General features: G+C 40.1%; 1 protein-coding gene across 1 annotated transcript in view; it reads right to left on the bottom strand.

Moving 5' to 3' along the window:
• Positions 1-232: 232 nt before the first annotated feature.
• The window catches only part of FAT4 (FAT atypical cadherin 4), a 227,100-nt gene continuing 199,885 nt past the window's right edge, over positions 233-27,447 (bottom strand). Inside the window, exons 12-17 of the mRNA XM_074950834.1 lie at positions 23,661-23,746; positions 21,465-21,644; positions 19,268-19,392; positions 18,086-18,303; positions 8,861-9,122; positions 233-3,571 (exon numbers count right to left, since the gene is read on the bottom strand). Coding sequence (XP_074806935.1) covers positions 1,698-3,571; positions 8,861-9,122; positions 18,086-18,303; positions 19,268-19,392; positions 21,465-21,644; positions 23,661-23,746 — 2,745 coding nt within the window. The 3' untranslated portion in view covers positions 233-1,697. The remainder of the gene's footprint in view (positions 3,572-8,860; positions 9,123-18,085; positions 18,304-19,267; positions 19,393-21,464; positions 21,645-23,660; positions 23,747-27,447) is intronic.

Below are 27,447 nucleotides of genomic sequence, written 5' to 3'. Positions count from 1 at the left end.
GAATAAAAGGAATAGCTCAATACTTAGTGGAAATGAATTAACATGTCATTCACCATGACAGAACTCTGTGCATATGTCTGAGGCCAACAACACTGTTCTTAAAGACCATATGCCATGGAGGAACTGGTAAAAAGAATATCAAGGGATGAAAACAGAAAGAGAGTAACAAATAAGAAGTATTTTGAATGATATGCACTACACTTTTTAAATAAATATTTTAATTCTATTATTGGCATTTACAAGTAGAAAGCATACAGTATGTTACAAATTTATCAAAAGGTGAAAAATATGGATGTTACATAAGTAACAAATGTAAAAAAAAAAGTATTTTTCTTACCTTCCCTGAAAGTAAGAAAACTATTCAGCATAGGAAAATATTGATATCAAAAACACAGTTTAGGTAAAAAAAAAAGTCTTTACACAGTACAATAGGATCTTCAGGTCCGCAGGAACACATGAAGAGTTTTGTGAATTTCTATTTAGCCTACACATTTTAGGGGATTCAGAACAAACAATAAGCTATTGTAAGTCAATCTGCGAGGAGTTTTCTCTCATATCAGCTCCAAAATGCTAGAGTGCAATAATTTTTTATACAATAAATAATTCTTCAAAAGTTTCTGTCTCAGAAACTTGTGTAATGCAGAAAATGGTCACATGGGCAAGGCAGTGCTTTAATAATAATAATAACACTGATCAGAGTGCTTTATGACATCTAAGCACTTTACAGATGTTAGCTGATGAATCCTCACAACACCCCTGTGAGGCTGGCAAGTAAGTATTATTATCGTCATGCCCCCATTGTACAGATGGGGCAACTGAAACTTGAGAGATTGAATGATTTGACCCATGTCTGAGCTGAGATTAGAACTCAGGAGCTCCTAGTATCTAGTCTGGTTGCAATCCATTAGAACATGCTGCCTCTGTAGGCTATACTATCTGTTTGATCTGACAACTTCCAATAATTTCATGCCGGGGGAAGCACTGGGGGAGTGCAGGGGTGGGGGATAAGAATCCAAAAATATTTCATAGTGATTCAGAAGCTCTCACACAACTTTGTCAATGAAAAAAATCCTAAAGTGCTAGACAGGTTGAGCCGCTTCTAGCACCTCTTGTATGGATAAAACTTACAGCACTGTTGCTAGCAATTACTCAAGCTTATTTCTTCCTTAAAGTTTACACATAGAGGAATTGCAGGATATGGTAAGTACATTTTCTGAGAGACTCTAATAGCGTAATTCCTTCATTCACCCTCCTTCTTACATGTGTCTCTCAAGGGAAGATTGAAACTGAAATTCATTGAAATCCTCAATACTCTTGCATTGCAAAACAAGTTATTAAGTTGTAGACAATACACACACTCCCCACAATAAAAACATCTGAGCTTATTTTCAGATCAAAGCATTATTAATTTAAAAATCACAAACCAAACAATGGTAAATAGGAAACCCTTTTCAAATGCTGCATGCTGAATGTCTCGTTTTTAAAATACAATGCATGCAGGAGAAATAAATTCATCCAAGCATAATTAAATTAAAAATGTTTTAAGTCTGTTTCAGCAGCATAATGGTTATTATTTTTAAAAGTCTCCTCCAACCACACTGGCCTGGGCTTAAAATGCTGACTTTCACTTATCTACAACCATACAATGGTTTCACTGTTCCATGATTTTGCATTTTGACAATGCTAGAATATGAAGTCTATACATATTGTTCTGCTTCCCCATCTTTGGAAACGGGCTTTGTTGTACCACCTTTGCTTTCTTCATTTGTGTTTGCTGCTGCTGCTTTTTCTGGGAGTGATGCCAAATCTTTGAAAACATCCACATAATGTCCAAAACCTGGACCCCAGTTCAAAAGGTTGTCCCAGTTGAAATTTCCAGTTTGCTGTCCAAGCTTTATGGGCAATGTGTTCTCAGCAATATTAGATGTTGTTGCTTGTGCACCCACAGGCCCACCCTCAGCTCTCCGGCCAGGGTACCTCCTAGGCTTCAGCCTAGCACCATAATTGTCTTCATCATCTGCATCTGACTCATTGACTTGAGATAATTTGGGTATTCTGGATGTGTACACCATAGGCTTGTCTCTATCATACTCCATTTCTGAGCAAGTGAAAGACTCATGGGAGTCACTATCAGATGATGATTCTGGAGCTGGAATACCATCAGCTGGATTCCTTGTTCTTGACAGTGGCCTTCTGCAGTCCTCCTCTGAAGAAGACCTTCCGTGATCAGCACTACAGATGCTTGGATTTCTAGGGCGAGGAGTGTTAAGTCTCTCCACCTCTTCAATAGAGAGTCCTACAGGAGGAGCAGTCTCCAGAGGAATCTGTCCTATTGGTTGCTTTAGGCGACTTCCTGGTCTGGAACCATGAGTTGCCATGGTCTGGGGACTCTTACTTCTTCTCCCTAGTCTAGTGGCATAGTTAAAAATTCCAGGCTGGCAGACATCATTGTGCATCTCCAAAGGACTCCCTTCTCTTATTGACAGATGAAGTTCCCTTGCTGGACTGTTTCTGTAGAAAGCTGATGACTTGGAGAATGGAGCAGGGCTGTGACGAGACAAAGGGTTGGGAGTAGGGCATGCAGAGTGGCTTAAGGAAGTTGTCCTTAGTCCCTGACTGTATGAAGGTTGATAAGTCAAGCTGCTTGCTCCCAGTGGCATTGGGGACTGCCTTGCAAAGCCTAGTGGGCTATGCCTCTGGATAGAGAATTTGGGCGTGTGACTCCGGAACTGCTTGTAGTGCTGAATGATGTCTGCGTCTGAAGGAGCAATGCTGCTTGCATTTTCAATGTCATAGTGCTCTATCTCAGGTTCAGGAGAAGCCAGAGGGGCACTGGGTATAGTCTCTGTATTATGGGGTATGTCTGTCTCATCATAGATGAGGTAAGGGTTTTCTCTTTCAATTATATCAGGTTTAGGGTTCCCTTCAGGCTGCTTCCTGACAGTCATGTCATCGCCATAGGGTGGAATGTTGTCAGGATCATCAAATGCAACATTCTCACTCCCTTTTTTCTTCTTTTCCTTTGTTTTCCTCTCCTCCTTTGGCACTTTTGTCTTCTTTCCCCTACACTGATTACAGAGGATCAGGCTAAGGACAAGCAGGGCAAGAACTGTAGCACAACTGCCAACAATAGCAGGAACAGCCCAGAGTGGCAGAGAGAGCTCAGCCTGGTGAGGGTGAGGGACGCATATGTGTCCTCCATTGATTCCACCCTTGCACACATGCCCCTGGGCACACAAGATACCAAGACAAGCCACTACAGTCTCACATGTTCTTCCTGTGTATGATTCAGGACAGCTGCAGGTAAATCCAGAATGCGCACCAGGTTCACAGCTGCCACCATTCTGGCAAGGGTTGGAGGCACAGGCTCCTGGAGGGACACATTTATATGCATACCACTGGTTAATGCACATTAATTCACCCCAGCATGGATTGCTGGCACAAATGTTGGGACCTCGGCAGCCAATCTTCACAAAGGGGTCCGTTTTGGATATGGTAGCAATGCTGTGCTTTCCACTGAAAGGAAGGCTTTCTCCACGGTACTTCACATAGGCAAAACAGCCATCAAAACCTAGGGAGAAAGAACGACAGTCACTTTGGCACCTCAAGAGACAGTGTCCACACAATCAAAACAAAATTCCAATGTTCAGTGTCAAAAAGGAATCTCACAGAATAGTCACAATATGCAAGGTGATTTGTATGATTTGTAGAAAAGTTCCATACAGTGCATACTCAACCCTTATAATGCAACTGTTCCTGCAGTTTTGTAAAGGACCAACATTAAAAGCAGCATTTTGGATAACCCAAGAATACAATAACCTTTATTTACTGAAGTCAATTTAATCAGTATGCAGTGTCTCCTGCAAGTGTAAATTAGTAGGCCAAGTTATGCTCTTAATTACACTCAAGAAACCTTACTGATTTCAGTAGCATTGCAGGGGTGTGACTGAGGGCATAATGTGTCCCAATAATTTTAGCTTTAAAAATATTTTGTGTTTCATTTAGGTGAACAGATAATTATCTTAGTTACACTAATATCAGTCTGGAGTAATCCACTGAATTCACTGGAGTTACTGCAGCTTTGCATCAGTGTAATTGACATAAGAATTGGGTCCACTGCCTTCTCAGGTTTAGCCTCAAATTTTAAGAACTTACTTTCTTTTGGTAGTTATTTGCCTGGGGGTATTTAATGAGTCATTTGCTCATAAACTTTTTGATAAAATCTCACTATCACTGCAAATGGAGCAAGCATGGAAACCTGCTTTGAGAAAAGTGTTAAGGAGCAACAGCAAGGTTAAATAAAGAAGGATCATTCTAAAGAACTTCTAGCACAACATTTACTAGACACTGTTAATGGTATTTTTTAAAAATAAATATTTTTCCCATACTGTGTACAGAGTGATGGAAGATAATGACAAGCAAGCAGTTAAATAATTTATCTGAACATTATTCTCTTTGAATAGTCACTTTATAAATGATTTAAAAACATCTTGCAAAAGGCTTTTTTTAAAGTCTGCTAAATAAGGAGTTGGAGAGAGCTTGAGGTTTTATTAATACAAGTTCAAAATCCCAGGTTAACAAAAACATGCTTAGGTCAACATTTTCAAACCTGCATCCCAAGTGTAGGCATCTCGTACTGAAATAAATGGCCTTTTTTTTTCAGAAGCACAGAAAAACACTAATCATCCCACAGCCCCCAGTGCCTCCAGTATGTTGGAAAAATCAGGTCACTTTTATGAAGGTGCCTAAATATGGAGGTGTAGGCACCCAAGTTTGAATATTTGAATTCAGTTTTTAAATGTAAAATAAACATACATTGTATAGCACAAGACCCATTTTCGGCTTGGAAATCATCTGCCACAAGCTTTTTAGCTTAGAAATAAAGCTCACACCAAGAGAAAAAAAAGCTTCAGATTAAAAAAGGCATTTGCAAACATACACATTTCTGTCATCTGGTGACAAGATTAGATGTGAGCTTTGAAATACAAATGAATATTTTTGTGACTGTCACCTGAGTCTCTAAACTGTGCTGTGACCCATCGAGATGCTGTTTAAGGGTTATATTTTCAGATCTTTATTCTAATTTTGCTTTTCATGAAAACAGAATTATTATGCTAAAGTACTGAGTAATCAATGAGTGGCTGAATTTAGGAGAAGCATACATTTTCTTCCCATATAACTTCTAAGTTCACCAAATCCATTATCAGATCACAGACCCCTTTAATTAAAGAGATGGTTATGCGATTGGGACTCCTATGTCCAATGACTTTATATGGAAACCATCCATAATCTTGCCTGGAATGCATATATGCCAAAACACTGGACTAAAATCAAATTTATAAATTCATTCCCTGGTAAAAAATATGCATGAGCATAGTTCAGACAATCAGTATTTAAAGTACCCAAAAGGAATTTCAACATGTGTTCACTCTACAGTCTTAATTTATAACAGAGGTTATTCCTAAAGCCACACATCTTCATGTCATCCAAGATCTCAAACCTTCTTTTCCCTCTGACTTTTCCCTTATCTCTAAATCTGCCTATCACCCTTACCTTGACCCTGGCTTTGCTGAAGTCCTGATTCATGGCTTAACAAATTCATGGCTTGTCTAATGCAATTATTTTTTTCTGTAGTCTTTCTAATGTCCCACTCTTTAGACTGTAAATATTCCACTGTGCTATAGCCAGAGTCCTCACCTCTATTGCTTTAGGAAGCAAGATGTTCATGGCTTCATGCCTCTGAATCTAACAGGTTTGGGTCTAACACCATCTCTTAACTATGACCCAGGTTTTCAGAATTGTGAAAGCAGGTAGGGCTAAATTATCCCTGGTTGTTGTGTCTTCAAGGGAGCAAATCCTCCCAAGAGCAGAGTAGTGGGAAGCAAGTGGTACGAGCAGAGTAGTGGGAAGCAAGTGGTACTCTTCCTCTGTGCAGACAGGAGTTCAGGGAGGGATTGTGCTTCCCTGAGACACAGTCCTTTGCAGTAGATCCTTGAGGCAGTAAAGCTTTGCATTGACCTTTACTCCATGGTATGGCTATTTGAGACAAACCAATCCATAATTTACACATCTAATTACTGTGAATGCACACACAGTTGTTGTAATACACACAGATTATGTGCGTGCAGAAGTCTGAAAATTTGGCTCTGAATATCCGGCTATATACCTATTCTACAACTCCAATATTGGCTTTCTCTCAGTCTCCTCCCTGAAGCTTTCAGAAGTTAGAGGGTGATTGGAGGATAATTCTTTCACTAGTATCTATCTGGAACTCTCTCCTCAACTCTAAGTCACTGAGGGTTTGTCTACACTGGCACTTCATCGGCAAAACTTTTGTCGTTCAGGGGTGTTAAAGAAATACTCCCCCAAATGACTAATGTTTTACTGGCGAAAAGCACTGGTGTGAACAGCACTTTCTCAGCAGGAGAGACAAAGCCTCTGCCTCTCTCTCCTGCTGAAAAACAGCAGCTACACTGCGTGGTTTTTAGCGACACGTAGGGTGACCAGACAGCAAATGTGAGAAATCAGGACAGGGATTGGGGGGTAACAGGAGCCTATATAAGAAAAAGAGCCAAAAATTGGGACTGTCCCTATAAAATCAGGATATCTGGTCACCTTAGTGACACGGCTGTAGTGTAGCCATAGCCTGAGTCACAGCAAAACGTAATATCTCACTTTAAAACCTTCCTTTTTTCCTTAGGATTGATTGTCTCTAGAATGCATTGTTGTGATGGCTTGTTTGCAGGAAGCTATTCAAAATAAATTGCATCTTATAGAATATAATAAAAATGCTTGAGAAAGAAGTAAAAAAATATGAGTGCCAATCGAACGATGAAATATAGCAGTTTTAAATTACAAACAATAAAAGAGGAGTAAACATTTCATTCATTACTGATGTCTGAGAAAGTTTCAACAAGTGTAAATATTATCGTTGGAGGTGATAGATTGCAGATATTTATACTAACATTGCTATAAATTGTGGAGGACTCTTTAAAGATGCCTAGCATAGAGATAAATGGTATGAATATTGACTCTGCTATGAAATAGCAGATTTAGTCAAGGCATACTGGATGGCAGGACTGACTTTAGATTTCAAAGGACACTATTTTAAAGACTGTGCACACTCTGATGTCAGAAATGAAAGAGTAGCTGTTTTCAGTGTCAAATATGTTATGATCAGAGATGCGAGTCATATTGTATTAAGGATACTGCCAAGTTTTACACACATGCTCTTCCTATGCCATGGCAGTGATAGGTTTCTTTTGTGAAAGAGCTGTGTTTTCTTTCATCATTGCTCTAATATTCATTTTTTCCTATTTTTATATTTCTGAATAAAGGGGAAATTGAGGATTTAGGTTCAGGTTGGGAACCAAGTAAAATGGAGGATTTGCTTGCTTCATTCCTGGTGGTCTCTTTCTCCCAGACATATGATCTGTAGCAATTGTGATTGTGTCAGGTCTACTTGGGTTTCAGTGCATTATTGGATTTACAATATTAGATTTACAATATTGGACTGCCCCCCATGTATGTCTTTGTCTGCCTCTCCTAGTACTTCAGAAATTTTCAAACATCTGAGTTCACACAGAGTTTTATATCTCCTCTTTGTAAAACTTTGGTAAGTCCTACACAATGTAATCCAATATTTAAAAAACATGAAAAAGATTTTGGAGTGTGCATTCCTAATGCAAGCCAGACTGTCAGAATTTGTTTATTTCTCCATCAGTCAATGTGTTAGGAGTTACTGTCCTCATTTTTCTTTATTCCTGCTTTGCTACAAATTTCTCTATTTTTTAATGCATAGACTGTAGTTTGGTCATGAAACACGTATGTAAAAAAGGACGGGGTCAGATATGGCCTGCATGCAATTTCACATCACATCTTGCATCAACTCACCATGAGTGGAAGTCATTGTTTACATTGGATATTGTCAAAAATGTGAAGTGTTAACTTTCAACAGTGAAATTACTTTATCTGGTGATAATCTTTTGAGTTAGTCAGGTTTTCAATATGAAGACTGATTTTTAAACATATGTCTGCTCTGTCAAGCATACCTCACAGTCTGCAGTTAAAAATCATGTCTATCTTTTCTTATCACAAACAGAATATTAGCTAAAAAGTTGATTAGTTCTGTTATCAGAGTCTTATATTGATGCTTTAACTCTCAAAGGGAACTGATCTATTCTCAACAGTTTTACATTGTTCAGTGGGTGTTTCTTATTGCACTTAGTTTCTGTTTCTCAGATGAAGAAAGAGGAGGATTTACTTCTGACAGGAGCATAAAGCAGAAGGAAGTTGGAATTGCAGAAATCATTGTAATCACATTAATGACAGGCCAAATAGTGCAGTTCTTACCAAACCCCTACTGAGGCAAAATTCTCATTTACCTGGGTAAAACATTTGCCTGGATTTGCAAGATTTGGACTAAAGTAAGAATATTTCAACTGATATAAGGAAAATAATAAGATTTATTCACTGTCTCAGATTAAAGAGACACAAAGAGAAATATGGCAATGACATAGGCTGTCATACAGTATTATGCGTTTTTGATCCTTCAAAAACTAAACACATTCCTTTGAAAACAAAAACAAATTAAAATACATAATAAAAGGACAAATCTTGCAGTCCTACTCAAGAAAAACTGTCATTGATTTGAAATGGAAGTTTTCCTGACTCAGGGTCTGTAGGATTTGGCCTAGTAATAATCCCTACAATATTTTTTTAAAACATTTAGTAAACGGGACCCCCTACTTGAGGTCACAGGTGTAAATCGACCAGTGTTTCATATCTACATAATTCACTCCTGTCAGGATGATGTTTTTAAAAGATATATACATATGTGTATGTGCATTCTCTTTTTTACCTGTCTCAGTGCTTCTGGGAGTGTGACTTGGTGGGATTCCTCCCAGAGAAACTGTAAGAACGTTAAGTCCTCCAAAGTCTTGTGTGACAAGGAGAATCTCTCTGCTGTAGATCTTGTCAATGGATAGAACCGTGGCAGATCCATTCTTTTCAATAAGGAGGGAATGCCATTGACCATCTGCAGTGTAAACTTCAGGAATATTCCTCTCCACTTTCCCAGCAACCCCAGCATCAGATGTGTAATGCACTTTGCCACTCTTTATCTATAAAAACATTGGAAAAAGGCAAATGGTATATTATTAAAATTACAACAATGCACCACAAATAAAACACAATGGCTCAGGGTACCGTTTGATCATTATAACCCAAATCATTTAACTGTTATAAAGGAAGGGGGAAAAAGCAATGACCATTTTAGTCACACAAATAAATGCCCCTAATGTATGAAGCCACCTGAATTTGCCTTTAGTGAGATTCCACATTTTTTTCTTTTAAAACCAAATTATTTTGCATTAATATACAGAGAATACACATGATATGGGCACTACATAAAGTCATCATTTCTGGTACAAAGTAAGATAGTTGGATATAGTCAATAGTATCTTATATGTTCTTGTTGAAGAAATTCAAAATGGTGAACAATGAAAAAATGTTTGTCTTTGCCAAACTGATTGGTGTCTGACTGATATTCCCTTAGAAGTTCACGGATCAAATGCTCTGAGGTCCATTGAACAAAACATGTTTTTGCGCAGCATTTCCAAGTGCTTCTTTTTTATTATAAGTGGCGAGGTGCTTTTCAGAACAGACACTTCCCTTGCCCCAAAGAGCATGCATCTAATTTTCATTCTGACAGCAAGTAAGAGTAACAGTCAGCTAGGAGCAGAAGGGATGAGGAAAAAGCAACAAAATCATTTGATTACTCAGTTTAGACACATGCATAACAAGATGGTTCAATTTTCCTTGTCTCACTCGAAGCAAGCACTCGAAGAAGTATAGACACTGATAGCATTTGTGAAGTTTCCGTAAACACAATTCCGTAAACAGTTATTTCCATGAAGAATAAAGTTACCCAATCAGAAGTGTGAGGTGAAGCACTGGGTAGCATGATGCTACTGCTCCAGTTTCTAGAAACTGTTAAGCACACAAGTATTCTATCTTCATGAAAGAAATAATGCATGATGCAGGCTGAAGAGTTTGGGTCTTATAGATTAGATCCCCATCACAGCTGTCAGAACATGCACATGTCTTGGCAGCAGTTCGAAATGAATGACTGCTCAAAGGACTAGAACGTATCCAGCACATTTTGCCACTTGGGTCAAGTTCATTTTCTAGATATACCTGATAAGTCTGATAGATTATGTCTGACAGATAAGTCTGATAGTTAATGGATACCTTTTTAGAAAACTTCACAGCAAAACAGAGTATCAGAAAATGTTTGATTTAGAATGTCTTTAATAAAGCTCTGCAAAAATAGAAAGGGTGCTTTTGTCTTTGCAAACCCAGGTGGCATATGTCTGAACTACCCCTCAATATAAAAAGAATCCCACATTTGGAATGTCAGTCACATAGACTGTAATAACGAAACCAACACCATTTGCTAGATTCAAAAGTATTCTTAAAAAACCTCATTAGAATGAATATGTGGTTTTTACATGATGTGAAGTTTTGCACTCTGCTATATTTCAATTAGTTCTTAACTTTTGTTATTTGGTCTTTTAAAGATGAAGTGGAATGGAGACCGAAGAGTTTGCCTTTTATTTGTCGATTATGCAAAAAGAAAAAAATCATATGACCCAACATTTTCAATGCCCACTGAAATACTAAACCCCAGAACTGTAATTTTTAATGCCACATTACATAATTCTTCTACCTGCCAACAACCAATACATTCCCTAGTGATTTATTACCCTTAAGGACTGTTTATTTTTCTTTAAAATTCCATGTGGCCAATGGTAACAGACACATAAATAACATAATACTGGCATATATAAAATATAAAATTTCCAGTGACAAGGCTGGATTGTGACTTCTTCAATCTGGAAAAAGGAATGTGGCTCCTAGTTCCTTGAACCACACCATATTTCTAAACTCAAAACAAATGGTTTGTGCTGATAACACTCTGAACGATCCCATTTCTGGGTTTTATTTAAATGGTAATGAGACTGGCAAATGAGCTATAAAGAAAAGCATGAACCGCTAAGCAAAAACAAACAGAATCCAAAAGATGATCATCTAGATGCACTGTTAATAGCCTAAGAGTTCCCTTTACTGAACAAACAGCTTTTTATTCTTTTACATCTATGTATTTTGCTTTCCTTTTTTAGTTGCAGTGATGATTTGTGGGAAAGATTCGTGAACAAAAGAGTGCAGTTCTGGCATGACAACCTGGTGATGGTATATGCCCTCCAATCACTCAGAGTGATGAGGCCAGTGAGATATCTGCCCTGAAGCGTTTAACTTATAATATTTGTTTTACTGCAAACATGTGCCCACGATTGAAAACAGCATAGCCAAGACTTTGTCTTGATTACAGGTGGACAGAAATTGAGACTTGGCAAACAAGGAACCTGACGAGATGCAGCTGGCCGTTTGGAACCATGGCTCATGACTACTCTTGGTTTAATGCAGAGATCTGTAGCACCTAAGACATACGCTGGGGTTTCAGGGGATTTAATCAATTTCAGATGAGGGTAAGTGTGCCTATGATTTGGCCCATTCTTGAAGATCAGGTACTGTCACTATTGCATGGTGGGCTGGCATAATCAACCATTGCCGGTCGCTTATCAGACACTGTATTTTGCTGCAGGACAAAAGGTTACCCAGATCCTGCAGTGGGTTTTTGGTTAGGACGTTGTTAGTGGTCTGGTTTCAATCCAAAGGCCCTAGGGAGGATCCCCAATGACCCACCAGTATAGAGATTCTTTGAGTTTGAGTTCTTCATCAGATATGCTAGTGCGGCCAGCCAGTGTCCTTGTTAAATGCTGCATTCCTGATCATATTTTTGGAGCATTTAGAGTCAGTGAATGATGCCTGGGTCATTAAGGGATACTTTTGGTAGGGCTTTGGAGTTCAGGGACATAAAGTGAGGGGAGCAATAGGTCATCTGGACCGTGAGGATGTCAAAAACAGATCAGGGAGGACAAGGTGAGTCCAGAGAGCTGCAAGAGAACGGTGAGGCAGGGATTAGCCCAGTCATGGTATTAAGGGCTTACACAATAGTTGCCTGGGGATAGGCATCTCTTTCTTCAGTGTGAGAGGAGACACTTCACAAAATTCCAGCTTGTAGCAGTCTTGAGAATGGGGCCTACAATGATGGGATTCCTACTAGTGCATTTGGCTCATGCTCATTCAAGATTGGAGCAGTGACATCTGCGACCCAACAGTAGGGTGACTATATTTCCTTATGCTGAATACGAGGCACCTGGTAAAATTATTCATATTCAAGCAAGTCCAACGGCAATCAATCAGAACTATGCAGTACAAATGTCCAAATTAACATCAAGTTGACTGAGCCCCTCTTAAAAAGAAATACTGTGTAGTTGGATTCTTTTTATTTACCTTATCTTTAAGACTTTAGGGTTCACATGGGGAGGGGCCACACACACACACAAACACACACGAGAGGTGACACATCCACACTCCCATAGAGCTCTCTCACACGGGGGTATGGGGGGAGAGAACCGCCTACCCAACCCTCCCTGCCCGGCAATATCTGTCCTTCATGACTGGCTGGGCCCCCGGGGACAGACTTGCCTCTCATGGTACCTGGCGCCACATGTTCCCGAGGCAACACATGCCCCCCTCCCCATTTTTCTGCCAGAATGTGGACAGCAGTAGCCTTTCGGCACTGTGTGGGAGGGAAGGGACTGGAGCTGCTTCCAGTTACAGGGGAGGGTAGGGAGGGATGACCTGGCCCCTGTCTTTGCAGAGCTCATCTCCTCTCTCCTAACCCCCGCTCCCCTGTGGCTGGAAGCAGCTTGTCCCTTCCTGCCCGCACAGGAAGGCCATTAACACTTCCGGGCTGCTGCTGGCCATGGACATAACCCAGCCACCTTCTGACCCCTGGCTACAGCATGGGCAGGAATGGGGTAAGCCCTAAGGATGAATTGTGCACCACAACCCAGGGACCCTCACTGCACGGACTTCAGCGAACCTAGCCAAAGAGGTGGCTCAGCAGAGAAGGGAATCTAGGGGATGGAGCAGCCCCGTGCTCCCAGGGGGCAGGACCCAGGGCAGTGTGTGTGGGGGGGAGGTGAAGAGGGTGCGTCCGTGGAGCATGCAGGGTCAGGGCACAAACAGGCTGGAAATCACTTCCCCCCACCACTCCAGAGCTTAGCTGAGGGCCAGAGAGGCTTCCCCGTGCCAGCGCTGTACGGGGCTCTGGCACTCACAGAGCTCCGCTCCTCCTGGCCAGTGCACCGGGCTGGAGGGTCTTGAGCTTTCCCAAGGCACCGGCCCAGCCAGAGGCAGTGGGGGAAGAAAGGAGCCTGCCGGCCAGGCTGTTGGTGAACTGAGCACTCTAACCAGAGGCTGGTTCTCTGTACAGCGCTGGGAGTGGGACGCATCCCACCCGGCGGGATATGGAGGAGCAGCGGGGCTCGGGGAGGGGCAAAGGGGCAAAGTAGGGAGAGGACAGCGAGTGGGAGAGCACATAAATGGCCAATGCATGGGAAGCAGAGGCGACACATAACCAGCTGCTGCCTGGCACCTGCCCGCACTCACCAGCCACCGCAGCTCGCAGCCAGTGCCAGCTTGAAATGGGATGGAGGGCAGGGCCCTGCTGGCCCTAGATCCAGCACGTAGAGGGGGGCTGTGCTGACAGACCAGCAGGAGGATCAGCCGGTCCCATGCGCTTCAGCTTTGCCCCACCACCAGCCTCGCACACCCAACCCCATCGTCAGCCGCTGGACCCTCCTCTCACCACTAGTCAGCGAGCAGCTGGCAAGCAGGGATCCAGCCAGCAACAGGACCTGTCAGTACTGATGTGGGGAGACAGAAGATATGGGACAATTTGCCCATTTTTAAGAAAAAGTCAAGACACCTGCAGGAGGGCTTAAATACGGGACTGTCCTTTAAAAACAGGGCGTCTGATCACCCTACCTAACAGGGAATAGGGGACGGACGGGTACAGGCAGTTGGTTGTTGGCATTCAACTGCATACAAGATGTACATGCAGCCCCTGGTTGAGAATCAGAGTTCAATGGTGTGAATGGCTAGTTTTACTTTTTAAGCCAATTTTCAGGAGCAAGGAATGGGGTTTTGTGTTGGCATGGCATTTCACCTCTTACGCTCTTTGGTAGCCACAAGCAGCCACTAGACATGAATTCTGTGCATAAGGAGAAAACTATTTGGGATTTTATAGGTGGGCTGACTTAATCATGAAGGTTAAGAGAGATTTAAGGCAGGTCAAGGACCTCTTTGGGGGGGGAGGGGGGAGGGAGAAATACTACAGCAGAGGATATGGGAGTGGCACCACAGGTTGACAACGGCTGAAGGTATGTAAAGTGGGAAGTCAGGGACCAGGCATATTCTTAACCACTGTTAGGGAAGGAATTGTTAACTATCTGGGAACCTGGTTGGGTGGTGGAGTGGAGGCAGCCAAATGAATTGCTAGATCCTCATTTTGGCAGGTGTCTGATGCAAGTACTCATTCCATAGGTCTAGTTCCCAGATGAACCAGAATTGGAAGTGGAACTAGAGAGAGGAATGCCCTAAAGAAGCTGCAGAACAGGGGTTGCATATCCTAACGTCTGGTACGAGGACACAACCCACTCTCCCCGCCTCATTATCCTCATACAGAGGAGCAAGGCTGAGTCCCAGCAATGGGATGCGACCAGATTTGGAGGGCTGATGGCAGCTTGCAAATAAGTGGAAATGATTAAGGAAGGAACAATGACCTGCACTGTATGATTCATTGCTGGGTACTTCCCAGATGAGTTAACAAAGTCAATTAAACCACATCTCTCGCATCTTGTCTTTCTTCCTGCACATCTGGGATAAAGGACCATAATGATCATTTGATCTCCTGTATGATACAGGCTATACAATTTCACCTAGTAACTGCTGCATTTATCCCATCATTTCTGACTGAGCTAGAACAGATCTTGTAGAAAGACAACAAATCTTAATTTATAGACTTCAAGTGATGGAGAATCCATCATATCCCTTTATAAATTGCTTCAGTGATTAATTACCCAAACTGTTCCCCCTCCCCTTTTTACTTATTTCCAGTATGAATTTGTCTAGCTTCAGCTTTGAGCCACTGGATCTTATTATGCCTTCATCTCCTACATTAAAGAGCCCTCTGCATCACAAAGAGAAACCCAATTATGAAAGTTCACCGAATTCTCCAACTTTTTTCTAAACGAAAATACTTGCAATCTTGATGGTCCTGATTCATCACTGTGTTACTCCAGTTTTATCCTGTTGTAGTTCCATTTAAATCAGTGAGTTGTAATGGGTGAAATGGAGTAAAGCAGGTGTGATTTAGGTACTGTAGCTTAATTATAACATGTTCTAGTATTGAAACATTCAGATTTTTACCACTTTTCCATATGCTTAATATCTTACTGCTCAAATACGTTAACAAGCCACACAAATCAAGTAACCAAATAATTTTGAAGGTGGGCCAAAATATTCAGACTCAGATTACAAAAATTAAGCACTCAAATAAGTGGCGTGACTTTCAGAAGTGCTGAGAATTCACAACTCTCAGTGAAGACAATGGGCCTCCAAACTCAGGCCAACAAGACTGATAATTTTGGCCACGGTACATAGGGCATCATACTACTAGAAGGAAGAGCTGGATTTATGATTTGATCTCAAGCTCTGACTTTTCCACACTGAGAAAAGCAAGGACTGATAATACTACAGAGACGATCCTCAGTCTGCATTTTCATGAAGGGGTTCTGAAAATCTCTCATTGCCCCGGACAGGCAGGAAGACAGACAAGATACAAGGAATGTGGTTTAATGAGAATGCAACTTTATTAACTCATCTGGGAACTATCCAGCAATAAATCATATAAGGCAGGTCATCATTCCTCCCCTAATCTGTTCCACTTGTTAGAAGGCCCCCCCCTCACCCTTCCACAGCTGGTCCCCAGCCTCTGGCTGGGAACTCACCACCCTCCCTTCATATGAGGATTGAAGGACTAGGAAAGGGTTTTTTCTCCCCACTATACTAGAGATTGGGAGCCCCAACCCTATTCCTCAGCTTCTTTAGGCGATGACTTCCCCTAAACTTCCAATTCCAGTTTATCAGGGAACTGATAAACCATCGGATGGTGCCTACACTGGGCACCTGCCAAGTTGTGAAAACTTGAATCATACCTATGGTCCTATCCATCGGGTCCCTGGGCTGCTGTGTGAAGGAAAAAAAAAAGCCTCCACCCCACCCTGATCAATCTGCCAATGAGGGAAAAATTCCTTTCCGGTCTCCAAAAGGCAACTAGCACCATATGTATACAACACACCAGCAAAAACAAAAACCCAAACCCCTCCCTCCCCCCAAAAAACCCCAATCAACCCCCTACCCCAAACAAATAAACAAAGAACAGCCCTACACTAATCCCAGGGATGGAAGAGTAGATCTGCTGGTTAGTAGTGGTGCGTAGGCTTGTAAGTCCTCCCCTCTGTTGCACAGGAGACTATGGACTTCCACAGAGCTCCTGCCTTACTCACTCTCAGCTACATCCTCCTTCTCCCCTCTACAAGGAAGCCAGCTCTCACAAGAGGGAGAAGGGCTGGTGAGGGGGGGAAACCCCCTTTGAAGGGGAAATAGCTCTTTTCCGCCTACAGCTTCAGATGATGACCCCCATCTTTGAAGCTGCTGGGGTGCATTGTTGCTGCCTGCACCCATGCTGTAGCTTCACCACTGCTAAAAATGATGGGCGTTCTAGTGTAAACAAGCCGCTAGCACTTTAACCACCAAAGCCTACTTTGTCTTTTTTTATCATGCTTACGGAGGTTGCCTGCCAAATTTCCACTGTAGGCAAAATTTAAGCATTTTATTTATTCCCATCAAGTTAGTCTTCACTAGGCCAAGTTTGCAGAATTGAAAACAAGATCTCCTCAGATGTTATGAATCTAGGGGCACAACTTGCAGCTAGGGATGCATAAAATATGGCTCCTGACTACTGCTCTCTTTCTGTACATATAGGGTGAGGGCAAAGTAGCTACCTGCAGCTTTTCATTGTTAGGCAACAAAAAGCTATCAGTTTTTATTCATCTAAAAAGGAAAATGCAAATAAAAATAAATATGTTTTAATGAATTTGTTTTTTATACAATAATGCTGTAAAATTATATGCAAATGAAGTACTGATTATGGGGTTTTTGGAAGTTGATAATGCAGTCCTTTTTGTCAGAAAAGTTGTGAACTCCTGGTAGGAATGGAAACCAGGCAAGCAGACAATATCCATGCTGGCTCAGGAACAGAAAATGTGGTCTTATGTAGGAGTTACTCTAAATGTTGGGAAAAAAATTGAAAGAATTCCAGTAGTCAAGGAAACTTGGAGCTTGCATCTATCCAATAAAGAGGTTTGCCAACATCACTGCTGTACTCATTTAGAATTATGACTAAGTGGATTGAGTCATAGCCAGGGACTGAACCCATCAGTTTCTCTTGAGAAAGGTAACTTATTTAGGGCTAAACACTTGGAAAAAACTGCATGGAGCTTAAAGCACTGATTTAGCGGCACATCTCAGAATCATGTAATGTTTGCCTTTTTAACATCTCCATTCTGGTGAAGAAGATAAACTCCCACGAAGAGTGACTTTATGGATATGAAATAAGATTGTCTGGTGTGTATTGTGTTAGTATGAATTCATGAAAACTTGTTGGCTTGTGTTTGGTAGTCTGACAGGGTGGTGGGGGAGTGTCTGAAGAAACAACATAAAATGCCAATAGGAAAAAGGTTTGCACATTAGAATGCAACTTAGTAGTGTTAACAAATATGGCAACAAATATGTTCACGCTGGCCTTAAAGTAGACATTACTTGGAGTCTAGACAAAACTGATTAGAAACAAAACCAGTAAGACCTTCTGATATCTTGGAAAATAATGAAAGAATCGCTGAGAAGATGAAAGATACTGGAATGGCGCCTTGCAGTAGTCAAAGCTGTAATATTTTATAAAGAAAAAGACAAGGGAAACAGAAGAGGTGATTTAGATCACTACACAGCAGGCAGTCCAATCAAATCAAGTCAGCATTAGCTTTAATCCTACCTTCACAGTAGTGTAATTGCTGCTTTCCTGGATATGAATTAAAATTCCATTCTCACTCCTTGTCCTGAATTTCACTTCCAAATGGTTCACACTCAGAGGCTCCAAAATGGCACCTTTAGTGCCATATTTCATCATGTACTCTCGTTTCTTATTCCGGCTCATGTGGTAGTCAAGACGTCCTTTGCCTTCTAATGATAAGGCAGTATCGGCAGTAATATCTAGGACAAATATAGGAGGAAGCGTTGAGTATGCTTTATCTAATACTTTTGTTGGGGTAAAGTAGGTGGGAAGAAATAGGAGTGTGTGAAGCCTTGGCTTCAACCGTATACTCTTTGGCCACTGCAGCTGAGCCAGCAGTGTTGTGTGAGTGTGAGTGAGACAGAGAGAGAGAGAGAGTGAGTTATCTTACTGCTAGTATAGAGCAGGAATAAAGTAAGACATCCTGGGAGCAAGGAAAACAAGGAAGGAATTTTGGCTCTGTGAGCTACAATTCTTTCTTGTTATACCCCTGTTTCCCTTTGCTCCGGACAGTGTCCTTGGGATAAAACTAAACTGTATGCTCTTCAGGGCAGGAACAATGTTCCATTTGTTTTGTAAAATACCTAGCACACTTTAGGTTGGTATAAAATAATATATAATATTAATTACACCACAAAAGCCTCAAAATCCTACCAGAGATGCAGCAAAACTCTTGTAAGCTAGCACGACAGCGGCATATAAATAATCAATACAATAATGGAATATGTAAGAAAACAGAGCAGGTTGACATGAACAGAATGAAATGGTTTTCACAGAGCAATCACAAAAATATATTAAATCTGAATACAAATTAATTAGCTTGCTATATTATGCAATCCTAGCTATATTATGTAGAGCCATTTGTTTGCAAATTAATAATTGTAGACATAATTATGGTCTTTTTGAAAAATATGGTCTTGTTTGTATTTATATATGTGTTTTCTTATTTGAACTTCTTTTCCCTACCATATTCAAAGTGATGACAGGGCAAAAAGTCAATGTGTCACTTTTGTTCACAATTATTGTAACAGTGAATGCAAGCATGACATGTTTTCATCATTTAACAACAGTTAATTGCATCTAAACATAAAACCCAATTGCACTTGATTAAACTGTGTGATTAACTGTAGATTAAACAGAAGGATAATTAAGCCTTCTACATACATTTTTCACAGTGTTTCCCAGTCAATCCATCTTTGCAATGACATTGCTGCCATGACCAGTAATCAACACAGGTGCCACCGTGTTGGCAAGGGCTAATTGCACAAGCTCCTTCTAATCTAGGGCATCTAAAACAAATCAAAAGAGTAGTCACTGGAGTATGTACTTTAAACAAACAAAATAAGCCTTTAGGATGGAGTCACATATGTTTAAGTGATACCACCCCCTTCCTCCCCAACCCACAAGGATGAATTGTTTCAAGTCTCTTGTAAAGTAGTAAAAAGTAATAGTGGCAAGTTCTCTGGACTGAAGAAATCTGATATATCGAAACAGTTTCCAGTTTTCAGTGCCAAGTTGTTACAGTATTAGGAAAAGAGAGAGGACTTGAGAGGGAACTAGGAGGAAAAACAAAAACTCTCTCTTATATGCCTACACATTAGATATTAACTTGTATAATTTTCAAATAATATTCATATGCATACATATCAGTGTTCGTGTATGTCTTAAAAAACAACAGTCTTCTCAAAGACTACTGCACTCAAACATGTACAATATCTTTATGGCAGTCTTACATTTGGGTTACACAATAAAAATAATGAAAATGATCATCTTTCATTTTATGACTTCAAGTTGTACTCTGGTCTTTCACTCAACCTCCTTTCAGTCACATTCTTTGTCTACACATATTCTTGGTGTAACAATGTAATACAAAAAAGATCTGTAATATTCCTACTGTACATATAATCTGAAACAGGAATGGGGAAGGGAACTACCATGTAATAAACTTGAATTGAAAGTAGTATTTTTAGATATAAATGAGTAATGTAGTCTGAATCTTTGCCTAAGACAGAGATTGTTAAAATTAGTTGAGAGGTTTTCAGAACTGGTGCAAGATTACTGTTGAAGTTTATGGTCTGTGAAGAAGGTTACATGGCTAAAATTTTAAGCAGATGCATACATTGTAGAGCAAGGATCGGCAATCTTTGGCACGCGGCCCATCAGGGAAATCCGCTGGTTGGCTGGGACAGTTTGTTTACCTGCAGCGCCTGCAGGTTTGGCTGATCGCAGCTCCGACTGGCCACGGTTTGCCGTTCCAGGCCAATGGGGGCTGCAGGAAGTGGTGTGGGCTGAGGGATGTGCTGGCCGACGCTTCCCACAGCCCCCATTGGCCTGGAACGGTGAACCGTGGCCAATGGGAGCTGCGATTGGCCGATCCTGCAGACTCTGCAGGTAAACAAACCGTCCCATGCCGCCAGCGGATTTCCCTGATGCGCCGCGTGTCAAAGGTTGCCAACCCCTGTTGTAGAGGTTTGTCATCATGTAAAGAGTTTGAAGATCCATCAATATTTTCTTAGATAATAACCTTTTTAAAGGAGGAGGGTAGGGTGGTTTTAACTTTGAATCTGTCAAGTAAATCTCGAAGGAAGCCTGGAGACATCTTTCATTGTTAAACTGCCCGAGGTACTAAAGGAAAAGTCCTGATTGGCAGGCAGAAGTCTTGGATGGTGAAAGATACAAAATTCAAAGCCAATGTTTTACTTCGTTGGCATGTCCCAAGATGCTGTTTTCTAGGAGTATGTTATTGAAATTGACATTTTCAGCTACAGAAGCTCAGAAAATCTCGTGCCATAAGAAACAACACAAGCTTGGGAGGTGAAAAGGGGAAAGATGAACTAGCAACTGTGGGCTTGCAAGCCATACTGTTGCTATAACTATAATGTCAAACAGTGAGATGGAAAAAACAATTGATCAGCTAATCAATCATTTCTAAAACAGCATTCACAAAAGGAGATTGTATGGGGGAAATTCAGTGATATTTGACTGGGAAAGTGAGAGAACAGACATTTGGGAAAAAACAAAAAGTCAAGGTTAGTGAACCATACCAGTATAGTCAAATCCAGGTGGAATTTACATGGAATTTTTTTAAAAGAGCTACTTTATTTCAGACTGCTGGACAACAAAAATAATAAATAGTAGCAGAAATGTACTGTTGCTGCTTTGCGGAAAATTGGAATTAGGTTTCTGCAAACTCTGATTGCTGCATAATATTATTTGCAAATTTAGATTCTTCCTTGGTCCTTTACATTTGATAGTATATTGTATACTCATATTCACAGGCATTTGAATTAATTAACATTTAACTCTCATATCACTTTCCTTTATTATATATATTATCAGATACTATGTATAGCTGACATACCGATCTAAGATTCCTTGAGCTGCCAAAGCCTGGCTGGGTTCCAGAGGACGTCCATTGACGGCAAACTCCATTATACAACCCACAAAATCATGACTTTCCACCTGTCCTCTCCTTTGAAGTATTGGCTCTAGAGATCTAATGCCACCAACAGTTACTCGATTTGGTTGTACGTCGAGAGTCCTAGAAGAGAAGTAGAAGAATCGGTGCATTAATATCAGCACATAAATTGGTGATAATAGAATAACTCTCATATCTTCTGAGATCCTTCATTTCTACAGTTCAATTTCTACAATTTCTATACTTCATTTTTTACAATCACAGAATTATTGCATACAGTGACCAATCAGCTCTATTTAAAACAACTTCTGAAATAATAATTACAGTGGGCCTAAACCTGAAGTTCTCACTCAGCTTTTACTCAAGCAAATCTCCTTTAACTTGATGGAGATTTTTGCTTGAGTCAGTACTGAATAAAGATTTGCCCTAATGATATTTATAATTGGGGATGATATTTCATTACAGGTTGGAGCACCTATTACAAGGCAATAAACTGCTTTGTTAGTGAGGAAGCCATAGGGCTAAATGAAAAGTGAGCCAGATTAATGGTGAGAAACTAGCAACAATATTAACAATATTTAGAATTAATACAGCACTTTTCATCTTCAAAATGTATTTAAATATTAACTAATTAGTCCTCACAACATTCCTAAAAGGTGAGGTAGGTACAATCCACTTCTTCCCTCCCCCCACACTAAAAGTGAAAACAGAAAATAAAAACAATAAAGATATTTGGAAATTATTCCAAATATATGCAAAAAAACCTGAGAATTGTTACTTAGCCTGAGCACGTAGCAATCAGCTGGGAGATAAGTCTGAGATTGGTGCGATTTCTCATGTGTTCATAAGAAGTGAAAAGTAAAGTTAAACAACAGCAGAGTGAAATTTAGGAGCTCATGTAACCACTGGAATATGAATTTGGGTCTGTATTCCTATATGTATTCAGGTAAATATCATTTTATTTTTGGTAAAAACAAGGGCATAGGCGGCTTTGCTAAGGAAAATTTTTTGCACTAGCCACTGTAGAATTTCAAATATTCTAAGGATAATTAGGCTAGAAACAGGTGGAGTGAGAGGTTGCTGAGCTAAACATAAAACATTTTTAAAAAATTGTGGGGTGAACTATAGGAGTTTTGCCTCTGACTTCAGTGGTGCCAGGATTTCACCCTATAAGCCTGATTCTGTGACTGCTCCATATGCACATCTTGGCCTGACTGCAATGGAAGTTCCACACATAGAACGATTGCTAAATGGGAACCTAAATTTTAAAGCAAGGCCATTTTAATTCTATAATGAGAGATATTTATCCTGAGACAAAACTCTATTTTAATCACCCCACTTCTGCAATACTGTGAACCCCATCCTGCCCAATAGGAGCATTTCAAATGCCACAGGCTAAAAACATAAAAACCGGATGGATATTGGTGCAGAATCAGAAATGCTGACTTCACTGTTCCTAAAAGATACATTTTACTTTGCTTAGATTATGACCAGATTCTGTTTATCAGCCAGTCAGAAAATATCTGATTCATGAGTACAGTTTTTTAAAGTCTTTAATGCCTTTATCAGTAAGCAGATTATGACTGGCTAAAGTTTTCTTTTACCTTTTAAAGCATCAGTGATTCTGACTGTCTGATATTCTGGTTTGATAATTAATTTGGGCTAGACTGTGAATTTTCACTACAGCGAATGAAGGGAAATAAGGACCCCCGTTACACCACTTTTCAGGCTGCCCAAAGCTGTATGTCTGCTACTTTTCCCCAGAGTTGGGGACTGGGCAGTCTTGGCTCTACCCTACCCCTTCAACAGGGCATCAGCCAGTACAACTGAGCTGGACCACAGCAAGAGCAGGGGATGCAGTGTTTTAATTTGCTGCTGCCATATGCCAGCTGAAAATTACTACACCCCAGAACAAGAAGGAAGCAGGGAGGGAGTTCTGCCTCAGGAAAGAATGCCTCCTTAGGCCAGTCCTGCTGTGGTACAGCTTATGCCAACATTCCTTGTACTGGTCTATGCCTAAAGGCACAAGCCCCCCTTCTATTACCTGGTCTGACATAGCCGTTATTCTAAATTTCTCCTATTTGTAACGATTTTTAAATTTTACCTCTTCCACAAAGAGCAAAATGAACTATTCTTTACCAGTCAGTGGAAACAGCCATATTACTAACAGTACAATAGCCTGGTTCCTGATCCTCAGAACAGGAGTCCACCGTCAAGGATGCTGCCTGCAAAGGAACACAAAAATGTGTTTAATATTAGAAGGACTGACTGTCCAATCTCATTTTCACCACTTTACAACTTGTTTGATTATTAAATACAAAAATATCCAAAGGTTTAGTTAGTCACATTATACCCGATTTTCTTCCCTTGTGCATTCACAAAATTGTACACATGTAAACCTATGCGTACACCTCGCAGGTACGAAGGCTTACATGTGCCCTTCAAGTATTCCAATACCAATATGGCTACAGCCCTTGCCTCTGCACCTTGAAAACCTAGGTAACACTTGTATCTGCACAGGATTTAAACTACTGAAAGGGTATGCACAACTATGAAAGCAGACACAGGTGTTTGCAGGCCAAGTTGTTTTGCATGCATGTGTGGAAACGAGGCCTGCCTCAAAATTAACCCTTTTACTACTCTTTTTTTTTATTATAACTGAAGTTTCAGGATGCAACCTTCTCTTTTGAAGTCAAACCCAAGTTTACCATATAAATAACACCACAGTGCCTTCTAACTAAGAGTCTCAAAGTATTTTATAGACTCTAATGAACTCAACACCCCACCACCAATGTGAGGCATTTAGTGTTATTATCCCCTTTCACAAATGGGGATACTGAGACACAGAGCAGTTCAGTGACTTGGCCATACAGAAAGTGACTGTATTAGTTAGATAAGGGATATTTTTCCCCCAAGACATTGAAGTAACTTTTGGCCATACTGTATTCTGCTATTGATCTTCACATAAAAGTCCCACTAGGCTCAATGTTAGTTCCTTCATGGACTAGACCATGGTATCTAATATATATTTTCAATTTGATTCAAAGTGTGTCTTCTCAAAGCCTGGGGCACAGTACAAACATTATCAGTAAAAAATTGTAATTAACAAACTGGACCAATGTTCAAAACACACCCCTCTCAATCCGCCCATAACGAAGATTCTCCCATAGGCATCATACTTCCCCAGAAAAATAGCTGGGAGAGCATACAGTGTACAGATCAGAAATTCACAGACACTACAACAATGGAAAGAAAAATCTCCTTCTTTACTTCCTGCACAGTCATAGCATAAGACCTCTCACACTCCTTCTACTGCAATTTTTTCAGACAAAGTCAGACTTCCAGTATCAGGACTTTAGCTGTCTTCACACTTCATTTGTTGTAAATCGCTTTGCATACTAAAATGACCAGTGAGGTTGATGCATGGGAAGAGGTTGATGTATGTAAGAGGCATTTGGGAGCCACCTTATCAATCAGTGACAAAAGATCATTACAATGTGCTACCAAAGTAGCGATCCATGGAGTGGTCTGTCAGCTGTACTCTGAACATTCTTCCTTCAAGCCATCACAAAAAGGTCTGGTTCCATTAGCCTCCCCAGGTGAATCAATAAAACAGGTGGAGTCAGCAACTTTGTGGAATAATCCAATGGTCACTGTGGAGGCAATGATATCTGGAGATGCTAGATATGGAGAGCCATCTTCTGCACAGACAACCAAGTCACCCAGATCAATCAGTTTTGGGAACTCCAATTTTAAATAAGGTATGACATTATATTTATGACCTCTTCAGTAACACTCTAATCTACTGTCCATAAAATCTGCCAAATGACTCCCACTGATTTTAATGGGAATTGAATTGGGTCTTCTGACATTTACTCCCAATTTAGCAGAAGGAATACAAAAATGTGCCACTTCTCCATTAATAACAGGTGGAATGTATTGCACAACAAAATTGAAGGTTAATTACTCCCTAAGTCAAATTTTCAAAACATAAATGTGTTCCTCTAGATGTATATTCAGCTTTCATATTACAGCAAAACGCATGGAAGCAGTTTATGGCAAATTTAAATCAAATGTTACTGCTTGACAACAGTTTGGTCTATATTTATGTTTAGGTAACTCTACAGGAGCTGTACAAACACTAAATGCTATTAGTGTGTCATTCTTGTGTAATATATTGACTTTTTTTGCTTACAATTAAGTTCACTCACCACTAACATTAATGTCTGATTGAAATTCTTACAAAATCTCCACACTTCATTTCCAAATACACACCATGAACTGAAACATCATACTGAATTCATGGTTCTCAAATTTAAATCACTTACTACAGTATGTCCAAATTATGTATTTCTTTCCTCTATTTTATTTTTAAAAGGAAAGCTTATCTTGCATTTCTTTCCATACATAATGAACAACCTATTCCTCTTGAGAAACATAAGCCAGCAGCGCCTAAGTACATTATATGCTGAGTATAAATGAAACAGTTCATAGAGCACATAAAATTAGTTGGCTAGTTTATATGGTATCATATGTATACATATTTTAAGAGTACATTAACAACAAAAATGAAAGATCAGATTTTGTTTTTACTAAGCTCAATAAATGTAATTTCCACTAATTTACAAAGGTACACATTCTGAAAAGAAGGATGAGCTACAAGTCCATCAGAAGGGCTGGATATTTGAGACCATATTTTGCTTGGACCTGAGTTCATACGATTTATTTTCTAACATTAGTCAAATGCTCCTGCTTGTTACTTTAGCATTACTCTACAGTTACCTCTTCAAGTTATGAGAGTTTCTATCCTGTCACTCTGTAATATCTCAAAACTGACAACTTAATGATTTTACCAGTTTCCGATAAAATCCCATTGCACTGTAGGAAATGACAGATTTGAAATCCTGTAGGGAAGTTATTTTATACATTTTTTGACATGTGGGAGATATTTCTTCCTACAGCAGAAATACTTAAGACAAAAGTGATTCTTTTCACATCTTGTGTTTGTAAACAGCTGACGTGGTTAGGAAAGATTTAAATACAGAAACTATGTATCAGAAGCAAGCCTTTCTTGAAGCTTGCTTTTAAATTTTAAGCATACATACACAAAAGGTAATTTTCTAGAAAAATATACCTTTTGTGTATAGTAGAGCTCCTTCTATAGACCTGATTACAGTTTGTTTTTTCTTTCTTGCTTGTTTGTTACACATTTTTAACTTGTTTACCTATAGTTAGGCATATAAATCTTTATTTAAGCATGTATGGTCTGAGTTAATTTAGTTAATAAAATCCATACTTGGATATCTAAATCAACACCTGTGTATCTGGTTAAGAATTCACATTTGAAAATTGGGACCCTAATGTGTTAAATACCTAAATTAATATGTTCCAAGACAAAAATGTATCCACACTGGTGTAAATATCCTTCAGAAAGACATAGAAAATAACATCTCTACCAACACTCATAAAAGAAAAATCATATTTAGGGGCAAACTATCCACCTCCAGCACAAAGATACATGAAAGTGAAAAAACTGGGTCAGCAACTCTGAGTTGAAAAGAAATGCAGAGTTGCAGGCTCAAGTTCCTCTCGGAGAAAGGAGCCAATGGTAGAGCCTCTCTGCTGTGCAGAATCAGAGACCCACAGCACCCAGCTGCTCTTAGGATGCCTGTGTTCTTAGACACCCCGATATTCGAACCTTGAGGCACATCACCCCTGTAATAGCAGCATGGTTGAACTTCTATTGGACCCACACAGTGTCTATGCTGTATCTTTTCAGTAAGGCTCCCTGAGCATGGGAACAGAGTTTAATGATACAGTAGTGCTGTATCCAAGCACCACTGACTTCTTCAGAACGTAATGGTAGGAAAACTGTAGGGTTCAGAAGGGGCCATGAAGTGTAGAACAGCTGTTCCCTTATTCCCCT

The sequence above is a fragment of the Natator depressus genome, chromosome 4, assembly GCF_965152275.1.
Source record: "Natator depressus isolate rNatDep1 chromosome 4, rNatDep2.hap1, whole genome shotgun sequence".
Classification (NCBI taxonomy): Eukaryota; Metazoa; Chordata; order Testudines; family Cheloniidae; genus Natator; species Natator depressus.
This window is presented reverse-complemented; position numbering and strand designations above follow the sequence as displayed.